This window comes from Anomaloglossus baeobatrachus, chromosome 3 (genome assembly GCF_048569485.1).
Source record: "Anomaloglossus baeobatrachus isolate aAnoBae1 chromosome 3, aAnoBae1.hap1, whole genome shotgun sequence".
NCBI lineage: Eukaryota > Metazoa > Chordata > Amphibia > Anura > Aromobatidae > Anomaloglossus > Anomaloglossus baeobatrachus.
In genome coordinates, this window is record NC_134355.1 from 119,783,809 (window position 1) to 119,797,323 (window position 13,515).

The 13,515-nt window shown below is 50.4% G+C and overlaps 1 protein-coding gene across 4 annotated transcripts in view; it reads left to right on the forward strand.

Moving 5' to 3' along the window:
- RRBP1 (ribosome binding protein 1) overlaps positions 1 to 13,515 on the forward strand; it is a 181,532-nt gene that overhangs the window by 59,142 nt on the left and 108,875 nt on the right. For all 4 annotated transcript variants that reach the window (XM_075339404.1, XM_075339405.1, XM_075339406.1 and 1 more), the window contains exons 6-7: positions 5,255 to 5,373; positions 6,906 to 7,059. In XM_075339404.1, coding sequence (XP_075195519.1) covers positions 5,255 to 5,373; positions 6,906 to 7,059 — 273 coding nt within the window. The remainder of the gene's footprint in view (positions 1 to 5,254; positions 5,374 to 6,905; positions 7,060 to 13,515) is intronic.

Below are 13,515 nucleotides of genomic sequence, written 5' to 3' on the forward strand. Positions count from 1 at the left end.
CTGCCCTCGCATGTCACTCATGCAGAGGGACAGGCTCGGCTCCTCCCGGCGGCCGTTCTGTCCAGGGGAGGGACACTCCCCACTGCAGTGTGTGTCCCCTCCCCTGTAGGTCTCTATGGCCCTCCAGATCCCGCTCCTCAAGCAAGTCCCGCCCCCTCTCTTCGCTACAGTGGCTATTTTTTCAGCGTTCTCTCTGCGATCAGTCATTGCAGCGCTGGTCTGCAGCATCCTTGCTGGTGCTGTGCTTGGGGGTCCGGGCTTCGGGATCTGGAGGGCACACAACACCGCTCCAGCGGTCTGGTAAGCCACAACCGGTCTCCGGTTGTGGACCTCTGTATATACTCTCTGGGGGTCATTCTCTGGCAGAGCCCCCACTCCAGCAGCATGTCTCACACGAGGAGCAAGGCCCCAAAGCTTTATGCTGTATGCGCTGCATGTAAGCTCCTGCTGCCTGAACCGTGCACCTATCCACATTGTGATGCCTGCTCTAACTTGGCGGTGCCACAGCCTGGAGTCTCACCCCCAGTGGTCTCTCAGGCTGCCCCTGCTCCTGTGGCTGAACCCCCGGCTTGGGTAGAATCCTTTTCTATGTCTATCTCCCAGTCCTTTGCTGAGTCCATGGGACTTCTGTCCAGGACTCTGATGAATATGCATCAGCCCCCTTCACAGGGTGCCTCGGCTGCTAGGGGTCTCTCAGAACCGGAGCTCACAGAGGATTCATCATCAGGGCCCAGACCCCGTCCTCCTGAGAAGAGGCGCAGGGTTCCCTCTCCCTCCTCCTCCCGTGGCTCTGATTCCAGAGCTGACTCGCAGGATGAGGAGGATGCCTTTACAGGGGGCTCGGAGGCTAACTCCATGTACCCCATTGATCTGTCCGAAAGTGACTCAGATCTTAGTGACTTGATTGCTTCTATTAATTCTGTACTGGATCTCAATCCGCCAGTATCAGAGGAGCAACCCTCTCTGGCAGAAAAGCACCAGTTTACCTTGCCTAAGAAAGCAAAGAGTGTGTTCTTTAACCACTCCAGTTTTCAGGCCGCTGTGACCAAACCCAGGGCCTGCCCTGACAAACGCTTCCCAAAGCGTGGTTCTGATGACCGTTTTCCCTTTCCACCTGAGGTGGTCAAGGAGTGGGCTCACTCCCCAAAGGTAGACCCTCCGATGTCTAGGCTCGCAGCCCGGACCGTTGTTTCGGTGGCTGATGGCACTTCCCTTAAGGATTGCACTGACCGCCAGATTGACCTTCTGGCCAAATCCGTGTATGAAGCGGAGGGGGCCGCATTTTCTCCGACTTTTGCAGCAGTGTGGGCTCTCAAAGCCATCTCTGCTTCTCTAGAGGAGATGCATTCCCTCACCAGGGAATCTATGCCCGAGATGGATGCCTTAACTTCCCAAGCTTCGGCCTTTTCATCCTATGCCATGTCTGCCATGCTGGAGGCTTCTCACCGCACTGCGGTGGCTTCGGCTAATTCCCTCGCTATCCGCAGAATCTTGTGGCTTCGAGAGTGGAAGGCAGATGCTTCTTCAAAGAAGTACCTTGCTGGGCTCCCTTTTGCTGGGTCCCGGCTGTTTGGAGAACAGCTGGATGAAATTATTAAGGAAGCTACTGGCGGGAAGAGTACTTCCATGCCACAAACCAAAGCCAGGAAACCTGCCCAGGGTAGGAATCAGTCGAGGTTTCGCTCCTTTCGTTCCTCCAACTGGTCGTCCTCTAAGCCCTCGGCCTCGTCCGCTAACTCAGCCAAGGACCAGAAATCCAACTGGCGCCCAAAAGCGCGTCCACAGAAGACCGCAGGACCTGCTGCCACTAAGGCAGCCTCCTCGTGACTATTTGCCCACTTCAGCAACGTCCTTAGTCGGTGGCAGGCTCTCCCACTTTGGCGACGCTTGGTTTCAACACGTCTCCGATCAGTGGGTGAGAGATATCATCTCCCACGGCTACAGGATAGAATTCTGTTCCAGTCCGCCAAACATATTTTTTTCTCTCAACTCCTCCCTGCTCCAAGGCCGCCGCCTTCTCACAGGCCGTGGCAGCCTTGCAGGCCAATGGAGTAATTGTACCAGTTCCCGCTCTGGAACGGTTCAGAGGTTTCTACTCAAATCTCTTTCTAGTTCCCAAAAAAGACGGTACCTTCCGGCCCATCCTGGATCTGAAGCTTCTCAACAAGCATGTTCAGGTGCGGCCCTTTTGCATGGAGTCTCTGCGATCAGTCATTGCCTCTATGTCCCATGGGGATTTCCTGGCATCCATCGACATCAGAGATGCCTATCTGCATGTGCCAATTGCAGTGTCACACCAGCGTTGGCTACGTTTTGCAGTAGGAGAAGATCATTTCCAATTCGTGGCTCTTCCCTTCGGGTTGGCCACCGTCCCTCGGGTATTCACCAAGGTCATGGCTGCAGTGATTGCAGTTCTGCACCTCCAGGGGTTGGCAGTGATTCCTTACCTGCACGACCTTCTAGTCAAGGCTTCATCCAGCGCAGATTGTCAGCGGAGTGTCTCGCTCACTCTCTCCACTGTAGCTCAATTCGGGTGGCTGGTCAATCTGCCCAAATCCACTCTGACTCCGACCCAGAGTCTCACGTACCTAGGGATGCAGTTCGAGACCTTGACGGCACTTGTGAAGTTGCCCTTAGTCAAACAGCAGTCCCTTCAGCTAGCGGTGCGCTCTCTGCTGAGGCCCCGCCGGTATACCCTCAGGCGGTTGATGCAGGTGCTGGGTCAAATGGTGGCGTCCATGGAGGCTGTTCCCTTTTGCCCAGTTCCATCTGCGCCCCCTGCAGCTGGATATTCTCCGCTGTTGGGACAAGCAGCCTTCCTCCTTACACAGGTTAGTGGCTCTGTCGCCACAAACCAGGAGCTCTCTTCAGTGGTGGCTTCGGCCTCTCTCCCTGTCCCAGGGACGCTCCTTCCTGACCCCGTCCTGGGTGATTCTCACCACGGATGCCAGTCTATCCGGCTGGGGAGCGGTATATCTCCACCACAGAGCGCCCAGGCGTGGAAAACTGGGAGGCAGATTATCTCAGCCGTCAAACCGTGGACGGTGGCGAGTGGTCTCTGCACCCGGCAGTGTTTCAGTCAATCTGCCGCAAATGAGGCACCCCGGACGTGGACCTAATGGCATCCCGTCACAACAACAAGGTTCCCGTTTACGTGGCTCGCTCCCACGACCCTCAGGCATTCGCCGCGGACGCACTGGTTAAAGACTGGTCCCAGTTTCGTCTGTCCTACGTGTTTCACCCTCTAGCTCTCTTGCCCAGAGTTCTGCGCAAGATCAGAATGGAGGGCTGTCGAGTCATCCTCATTGCACCGGACTGGCCCAGGCGAGCTTGGTATCCAGACCTGCTCCATCTGTCCGTAGAGATGCCGTGGCATCTCCCGGACCGTCCAGACCTACTCTCACAAGGTCCTGAATTCTGCGGCTCTCAAATTGACGGCGTGGCTCTTGAGTCCTGGATCTTGACGGCTTCTGGTATTCCTCCTGAAGTCATCTCCACTATGACTCGGGCCCGTAAGTCTTCCTCCGCTAAGATCTATCACAGGACTTGGAAAATTTTCCTGTCATGGTGTCGCTCTACTGACCATCCTCCTTGGCCATTCTCCTTGCCGACCCTTCTGTCCTTTCTACAGTCCGGTCTGCAGCTAGGACTGTCCCTCAACTCTCTCAAGGGACAAGTCTCAGCTCTGTCAGTACTGTTCCAGCGGCGTCTCGCTCAGCTGGCTCAGGTCCGCACCTTCATGCAAGGCGCGTCTCACATCATTCCGCCTTACCGGCGGCCCTTGGATCCCTGGGACCTTAATTTGGTTCTCACGGTTTTGCAGAAACCCCCCTTTGAGCCTCTTAGGGAGGTCTCTTTGCATCGTCTTTCTCAGAAAGTGGTTTTTCTGGTGGCCATAACTTCCCTCAGGAGAGTCTCTGATTTGGCCGCGCTCTCTTCGGAGTCACCTTTTTTAGTTTTTCATCAAGACAAGGTGGTTCTCCGTCCGACTCCGGACTTTCTTCCTAAGGTGGTCTCCCCTTTCCACCTTAACCAGGACATTACCCTACCTTCTTTTTGTCCGGCTCCTGTTCATCGCTTTTATAAAAGCGCTGCATACTCTGGATCTGGTGCGGGCGCTCCGGATCTATGTGTCTCGCACCGCTTCTATTAGGCGGTGCACCTCTCTTTTTGTGCTAACCACAGGTCGGCGCAAGGGTCTCTCTGCTTCTAAGCCGACCTTAGCCCGTTGGATCAGATCGACCATTTCGGACGCTTACCAGAGTTCTTAGGTGCCTCCCCCGCCGGGGATCAAGGCACATTCGACCAGAGCTGTTGGTGCCTCTTGGGCTTTCAGGCACCAGGCTACGGCTCAACAAGTCTGTCAGGCTGCCACTTGGACTAGCCTGCATACCTTTTCGAAGCACTACCAAGTGCATGCTCATGCTTCGGCAGATGCGAGCTTAGGCGGACGCATCCTTCAGGCGGCTGTCGCCCATTTGTGAAGTTAGGTTTTGCCTACTTCTTACTTTGTTCGGTTTATTTCCCACCCAGGGACTGCTTTGGAACGTCCCATGGTCTGGGTCTCCCATAGGAACGATAAAGAAAAAGAGAATTTTGTTTACTTACCGTAAATTCTTTTTCTTGTAGTTCCGTAATGGGAGACCCAGCACCCTCCCTGTTGCCTGTTGGCACTTTTCTTGTTCCGCGTGTTATCACCGGCTGTTGTCGTAGACAGAGTTTCCGGTTGTTCCGGCTATTGCTCTGTTCTACTTGTGGGTGGCTATTCTCCTTCAGCTTTTGCACTAAACTGGCTAGGACTGGCTACCAGGGGGTTTATAAGCTCAGGGGTAGGAGCTACACTTTTAAGTGTAGTACTTTGTGTGTCCTCCAGAGGTAGAAGCTAAACACCCATGGTCTGGGTCTCCCATTACGGAACTACAAGAAAAAGAATTTACGTTAAGTAAACAAAATTCTTTTTTTTTTTGCAATTTTTTCCGCATTTGGAATTTTTTTTGCCGTTTTCCAGTACAGTACAACATAACGAGTCCTCACATCACCAACTTGACTGAAAAATAAAAATGTTACGTCTCTCGGAAAAAGAATGGCAAAAATAAAAAAACGGAAAGCGCAAAATGGGCCGGTGGGGAAAGGGTTAAACATAATGAACACGGAAATGTATTCAATGCTGGCATGAATCTGATCACCATATTAAGACTCCCTGGAAGCTTGGCGCATGCATTGATTAATAATATTTTATTTTATGTTTTTCTAGATTCGGACTCTGCAAGACGAACTTGAAAATGGCCCCAAAGCACAACTTGCTCGTTTACAGCAGGAAAACTCTATTCTCAGAGATGCACTAAACCAAGCAACAAGCCAAACTGAGAGCAAGTGAGCAGTTTAGCTATAATGGATACATCTAGACAATATCTTATTTAGATTATCACCTAAGATACAATATCAGTGCTGCATATCGTAAATATGAGATTGTATTCCTGATTTCCCCACTCAGGACCCCTCTGGCCCACTATCAAGTAGACCGTTATTAAACGCTTCTGTCTTCTATTTTCCAAGTGCTCAATGATAGTGAAAAGATATTATACATCTTGCAGATCAAAATAACAGCGACAAAATTGGGAACTAATTTTAATTTATTTTACTGTCTATTTGTAAATTTAAGGAACAAATATAAATTATAAAAAATGTTTTTTTAATCCTTTTTTATATACTTTTTAATAATAATAATTAATAATAATAAAAAGTATTTCTTAGAAGGAATTTGTCAGTAGGATCAACCCTCCTAAGCCGTCCATATGGGTATGCAGGTCATAGAAAGTTGAATAAAATAATAGCTTGATGTCTGTGTTGGGATGTCTTATTAAAAAACAGTTGGTTTTCTCTTGAATATGTAAATAAGATGTTAAAGGAATCTGCCAGCAGATTTTTGCTATGTAATCTGAAGACTGCAGGAGATGGGGACTGAAACACAGATTTCAGCAGTTTGCTGTTGTGTACATAAAGGGAAGGTTTTATCACTAGGAGATTATCATTACTATGACTAGCTGCCTTGGACTTGTGCCAAGTAGTCCCCTCCTCTGATAAGCATCTCACTGTCAATAAACAATGTATACAGAGAGCTATGGTGTGGGGGTGAGGTTGGCTTTCTGAGCTCTGCTACATCAAGGAACTCTAATTATGTCACAACTGCTACACCCAGTAAACTAAGTGATCCACCATTGGACTCAGTATCTCTTTTCTTACATTATACTTCTGTCAGATGATGAGGTAGCAAAAACCTGCTGACAGATTCCCTTTAAGATCTATGTGCTGGGCATACTTTTGCCTGAAAATCTGCCTCTACAACTTATTTTAAATGAAAGTGGTCATTACCAGTGTGAGACATGTAATGACTGACCGTCTACTCTCCTGACATAAATGTCTCACTGGTGACGCCCCCTTTCATTTATGTTAAGCTCTGGAGGCAGATTATCAGGGAGATCTATGTCCGGCCCATAGATCTTGACAGCTCATTTACATATTAAGAAAACATGAATTTCTCTGGAAGACCACCTTGATATCTACGATCGGATTCTATGACCTGCATGCCCAAATAGATGGCTTAGGGCGGTAAATTCTACTGACTCTCTTTAGGTTTACTAGAAGCAGAAGCAGCCCTATCCATAACGTAAATGACTGAAGTAAAAAGTTTAGGAAATAAACAATCACATCCACAAAACTAGTAAAGTGTGCGTGGTCATTTAAGGCTGATTGCACTGGTTGCTGTTCTCATAGTCTAGCCCCACTTAGCAGCCGTCCTACAAATACTTTTTTTTACTTTATTTCTTATAAATTAACTTCATGTGTCTGTGTAAAAGCTTCTCGTTTTGACGTTCTCCAGTGATGATGACATTTTACCATTTTAGGCAGAATGCAGAGCTCGCTAAACTTCGTCAGGAATGCAACAAACTGTCCAAAGATCTCACCGAAAAGTCAGAGGCGCTGCAGCAGGAAGAGCAGAAGAGGAAGAGCGTGGATGGGAAGATCTGTGCCTACGAGAAACAAGTGTCCCAACTAGAGGTACGAGCGAGTCCAGGAGCCTCTAACGCAGGGAGCCCAACTCCAGTCCTCAAGAGCCACCAACAGTGCAGGCTTTCACAATATCCTCAGTATTGCATCGGTGGTAACTGAATCACCTGCACAGGTGATAAGGAAATCCTGAAAACCTGCACTGCTGATGGCTCTTGAGGACTGGAGTTGGGGGAAAACACAACGCTACAACACATGACCACTTATGTTATAAAATACTAATATCGTTTATGCCAGGGGCGCACAAACTTTCCTGGTCTATCGGAAGTAAAATTTAAAGGGCAACTTGGCTTTCAAGTAACTTTTCAGAATAAGCAGTTGTCCGTGTGTGTACGTGAGGAGTAGTGGTGCCTGCACACAACCTGCCCAGGTCAGCACCTTCCTTTTATTTTCCTTATTACCAAAAGGCTATCACCCAATGGTCTTATGCGCTTTTATTTCCCTACAGCTTGTCTACCATCTGAATTATTTGTGGCTTATCAAAAATAAAGGATGTGCAATATTAGGTGCCCACTCCATTTCCAGGTCATTTACAGTGCCACACGTATCAGGAGTTCCCTATTTTGACAGTATATGGGGTTTGTAGAAATGGCAACACCATTAATACTTAGTCACACATGGTCATCCACGATCTGACTTTAATAATTCATATATAAGACCAGTTGGTTTGGGGGTCTGCAAAGGATGCTTTACCTGGCCGCAGGTGGGGTACCCTTGGTTTTATGCTCCATGACCTGTCAAGCAAGATTATGTTTCACCACTTAATAACTTTTGGTGTACATATATCTCATAGGTGGTGAAGTAAAGAATAAATCTGGCTCTAGAGCTGAGCCTGCTCCTTATCTGCAGACGCCGGCTGTGTAACGTAGCTGACACCTGCCTATAACTGCAGCGTGCAGAGTTTGCTCCGATCGGTGCAGTTTGATCACTTAAATTTAAATCCTGTCACCTAGAATATGCGTTCTAACCTATCAGCAGATGCATGTGTGCCCTAATTACACCTACCTACACATCCTTGTGTTGTAAAATTATATAGTATGAAAGTAATAAAAAACATTTTATTACCTTCATATTTCCTATGTAAATTAGAGAGCCGCTGGCCACAGGGGCGGCGCCTTGCCCTATGGACGTTTGCATACTTTCTGTGGTATCATGCCCCTGTGGGCGCGATATTATGGAGTCACATGAGCGACATCCCCATCGCTCATTCTATCCTGCGCATATTGTGGCAGGCTTCTTTTCTGGGTGTTCACTCGCCGGCTTCAGACGCGCACTGCGCATGCACAGTGCGTGTCTCAAACTGACAAGGAGAACCCGGAAGAGAAGCCTGCCGCAATAGTAAGTATAAACGTGCGCAGGATAGAATGAGCGACGGGGACGTTGCTCATGTGACTCCATAATATCACGCCCAACAGGGGCATGATCCCACGGAAAGTATGCAGACGTCCATAGGGCAAGGCACCGCCCCTGTGGCCAGTGGCTCTCTAATTTACATAGGAAATATGAAGGTAATAAAACGTTTTTTATTACTTTCATATTATACAATTTTACAAAACAAGGATGGGTAGGGAGGTGTAATTAGGGCACACATGCATCTGCTGATAGGTCAGAACGCATATTCTAGGTGAAAGGTTCCCTTTAACTGTCAATCTCTTACCACAGAATGTAAATCATGTCACTGCTGCCTTTTATTAACCCTCCGCCCCATCACCCTCCTTGGAGTGATCATTGGAAATCGATTGGTTACCACAGCAGCCAGTGGCCTCCTGAAGGTCCCCATAACTATGACTGCCATTGTATCATGGTTCTCCTGTGAAGCTCCTCCATGGGATACATTTCTGCATTTTAGGAAAGGACCTCAAATCTAGAAGGAAGCTGCATTTCAAAGCGGCCATGGTTACTTCTTGGATCGTATCTTCATAGTATGTGACGTTACGTGCTTAGATAGAATATTATTAACCTAAGGGTCACATGGGGCTTGGTTACTGCTCCACATATTCCTGGCTTACTTCACTTTCTGGGCACCATGCTCTTGCATTGGAAGTAGAAGAAAGGTTGGATCAGCCGTTATGGTAGACCTTGGAATTGGAGCTGGTCTGACACGGTCACACATTGCATATTTGCTGCGGATTTCTTCATCGTTCCTTATGGGAGACCCAGACCATGGGTGTATAGCTTCTGCCTCCGGAGGACACACAAAGTACTACACTCAAACGTGTAGCTCCTCCCTCCTAGCATATACACCCCCTGGTAGCCAGTCCTAGCCAGTTTCAATGCTTTGTGTTCAGGAGGTCACACACACACATGCATTCTCTGATTTTTGATTTTTGATTTTTTGGATTTCAAAGATTTGGAAGAAAAGCGGGTCCAGTCTGGACTCCCGGCATGTCCCTTCTCACCCCACTGTGTCGGCGGTGCTGTTAAGGTTGATTTTACAAGGCTGGAGCCTTCACATGCCGCGCTCCTTCACCATCCCCTGGGGCTCTGGCTTGAAGTGGGAGCCATCACGGTTCTCACTGCTTTGCAGGAGACTGGTCTCCATCCGCAGCCCTGTTCAGGATTCTGCCGGACGGAGCGTTTAACCCCCCCCAGGGACATGGCCCTGCGTCTCAAAAGCTAAGTATTGAGACGTCTTTACCACAGAAAGTGGTCTTTCCAGGGGTCCCTTGTACTTTATTTATTGGGGGGAGTGTGTTATATGTCTGTGGTAACATTTCCGGCCGGTTCTCCAGTTTTCACTGGAGAACCGCGCCGATGGTGCCTGCACGCTGGCCGCATGTTTAAATCTAGGCCCCGGCTTCGCCTGAGGCCTAGTTTCGGTTTCACTGCCCCTGCATATTAGTTATGCAGAGGGACAGTGTGGCTCCGCCCAGCGGCTGTGCAGCACAGGGAACAGATACTCCTCACTGAGGAAAGATTCCCTCCCCTGTCTACATCATTTGCCCGCTCTCAGAGTAGGCCCCGCCCCCTCTCCTCGCTCCGGTCGCCATTTTATCAGCGTTCTCAATGTCTGCATAGGCACAGAGATACCACATTGTGACAAATGGGGGCCTGGGCTGGGGGACTGGAGGGCACAGAAATGTATGTTAAACGGTCTGGCAAGCCACAACCTCCAGTTGTGCAGCTGCTTATATTCTCTGTTTATATACTCTGCTGGGGGTCATTCTGGAGATGCATTCCCTCACAGAGCCCCCACTTCTGCAGCATGTCTCACATCAGAGCAAGGCTGCAAGACTGTTCTTAATATGCACTGCATGTAGACTCGTACTGCCTGTACTGAGCACATAAACACAGTGGTCCCTCAGCCTGGAGGCTCATCAGTGGTCCCTCCAGCTGCTCCGGTGGTGCTGAGCATGCATTAGCCCCCTTCTCAGGGCGCTTCTGCTGCTACGGCTTGCTCAGCAAGCTCTCAGAGGACTCTTCATCTGGTCTCAGTCCCCGCCCTCCTAAAATGGAGACGCAGGGTCCCCTGTCCTCCCCGTCCCGCAGCTCTGATTCACGAGCTGACTCACTGGACGAGGAGGATGTCTTTACTGGGGGCTCGGACGCTACTTAATGTGCCATTGATCTGTCCAAAGGTGATGCAGATGCTAATGATTTGATTGCGTCCATTATATTTGTACTGGACCTCAATCCGCCTGTATCAGGGGAGTATCCCCCTCTGGCAGAAAGGCATCAGTATACCTTACAGAGAACAAGGAGTGTGTCCTTAACCACTCCAGTTTTCAGCCCACTGGACCAAGCCCAGAGCCTGTCCTGACAGACGCTCCCAAAGCGTGGTTCTGATGACTGTTTCCCCCTTCCACCACAGGTGGTCAAGGAGTGGGCTCATTCACCAAGGGTGGTCCCTCCGGTGTCTAGACTTTCAGCCCGGATAGTTGTATCAGTGGCTGACGGCACCTCTCTAAGGATCCCACGGTACATTAATTCTGTACTGGACCTCAATCCGCCAGTATCAGAGGAGCAACCCTCTCTGGCAAAAAGGCACCAGTTTACCTTGCCTAAGAGAACAATGAGTGTGTTCCTTAACCACTCCAGTTTTCAGGCCACTGTGACCAAGCCCAGGGTCTGCTCTGGCAAACGCTTCCCAAAGCGTGGTTCTGATGGCAGTTTTCCCTTTCCACCAGAGGTGGTCCAGGAGTGGGCTCATTCACCAAAGGTGGTCCCTCCGGTGTTTAGATTCTCAGCCCGGACCGTTGTATCAGTGGCTGATGGCTCCTCACTTACGGCTTTGCTGTCCGCCAGGTTGTCCTTCTGGCCAAATCTGTATGGAGGCGGCAAGGGCCTCGTTCTCCCCAGCTCTTGCAGCAGTGCGGCTTTCAAAGCCATCTCTGCTTCTCTGGAGGAGATGCATTCCCTCACAGGGACACTTTGCCCGAAATGGTTGCCTTAACTTCCAGACTTCAGTCTTTTCATCCTATGCCATGTCTGCCATGCTGGAGACTCTCACCGCACTGTGGTGGCCCCGGCTAATTTCCTCGCTATCCGCAAGCTCCTGTGGCTTCGGAAGTGGAGGGCGGATGCTTCTAAAGAAGTTCCTTGCTGGGCTCCCTTTGGCTGGGACCAGACTATTCGGGAACAACTGGATGAAATTATTAAGGAAGCTCTTGGCGGGAAGAGTTCTTCCATGCCACAAACCTAAACCAGGAAACCTGTCCAGGGCACGAATCAGTCGAGGTTTCGTTCTTTTCGTTCCTCCATCTGATCGTTCTCTAAGCCCTCGGCCTCGTCCACTGGCTCAGCCAAGGATCGTAAACCCAAATGGCGCACGAGAATACCGCAGGAGATGCTGCCACTAAGTCAGCCTCCTCCTGGCTATCTGGCCACGCCAGCAACGTCCTTGGTCGGTGGCAGGCTCTTCCACTTTGGCGACGTATGGTTTTAACACGTCTCCGATCAGTGGGTGTGAGATACCATCTCCCACGGCTACAGAATAGAATTCTATCCAGCCCCCCAAACAGATTTTTTTCTGCAACTCCCCCCTGCTCCAAGGCCGCCGCCTTCTCACAGGCTGTGGCATTCTTGCAGGCCACTGGAGTAATTGTACCGGTTCCCGACTGGGAACGGTTCTGAGATTTCTGCTTAAATCTATTCCTAGTACCCGAAGAGGGCGATGCCTTCCGACCTGGATCTCAAGCTTCTCAAGCATGTTCAGGTGCGGCATTTTCGCATGGAGTCTCTGCGATCAATCAATGACCCAAGGAGATTCCCTAGCATCCATCGACATCAGAGATGCCTATCTGCATGTGCCAATCGCAGTTTCACACCAGCGTTGGCTACGTTTTGCAATCAGAGTGGTCCAATTCGTGGCTCTTCCCTTGGGGTTAGCCACGGCCCCTCGAGTATTCTCAAGGGCGGGGCAGCTGTGATTGCGGTCCTGCACCTCTAGGGGTTGGCAGTGATCCTTTTGTCCTGGACAGCCTTCTAGTCTGGGCTTCATCCGGTGCAAACTGTTAGCGGAGTGCCTCGCTCACTCTTGCCACTCTAACCAATTTGGGTGGTTTGTCATTCTGTCCAAGCCCACTCTGACTTCGACCCAGAAGTTCATATTCCCAGGGACGCAATTCGAGACTCTGTCGGCACTTGTGAAGCTGCCCTTAGTCAAACAGCAGTCCCTCCGCTGGCGGTCGACGTCGTTCCATCAGGCACCTAATACAGGTGCTGGATCAGATGGTGGTGTCAATGGAAGCGATTCCCTTGCCCAGTTCCATCTGCGTCCTCTGCGGCTGGATATTTTCCGCTGTTGGAACAAGCGGACTTCCTCCTTCCACGGGGTGGTGGCTTCGCCACAGACCAGGGGCTCGTTTCAGTGGTGGCTTCGGCCCCTCTGTCTCAGGGACGCTCCTTCCTGGCTCCGTCCCGGGTGATCCTCACCAAGATGCTAGTCTATCCGGCTGGGGAGCAGTATATCTCCACCATGGAGCGCAGGGCACTTGGACTCTGTCCGAATTAGCCCTCTGGATCAACGTGCTGGAAATCAGAGCTGTGTTTCTAGCTCTCTAAGCCTTTCGCCATCTGTTGGCGGCCAGGCACATTCGAGTCCAGTCAGACAACGCTACAGCGTTTGCCTACATCAACCTCCAGGGCGGGACACTCAGCCGCCTGGCAATGTTGGAGGTTCATCGCATTCTTCAGTGGACGGAGGACTCCTAGTCCACCATATCCGCAGCCCACATCCCAGACGTGGAAAACTGGGAGGCAGATTGTCTCAGCCGTCAAACCGTGGCTCCACGATCCTCAGGTTTTTGCGGCAGACGCACTGGTTCAAGTTTGGTCCCAGCTTCCTCTGTCTTATGTGTTTCACTCTCTAGTTCTTGCCCAGAGTCCTGCGCAAGATCAGAAAGGAGGGCCGTCGGGTCATTCTCATTACTCCAGACTGACCCAGGCAAGCTTGGTACCCTGACCTGCTCCATCTGTCCGTAGAGATGCCATAGCATCTCCCGGACT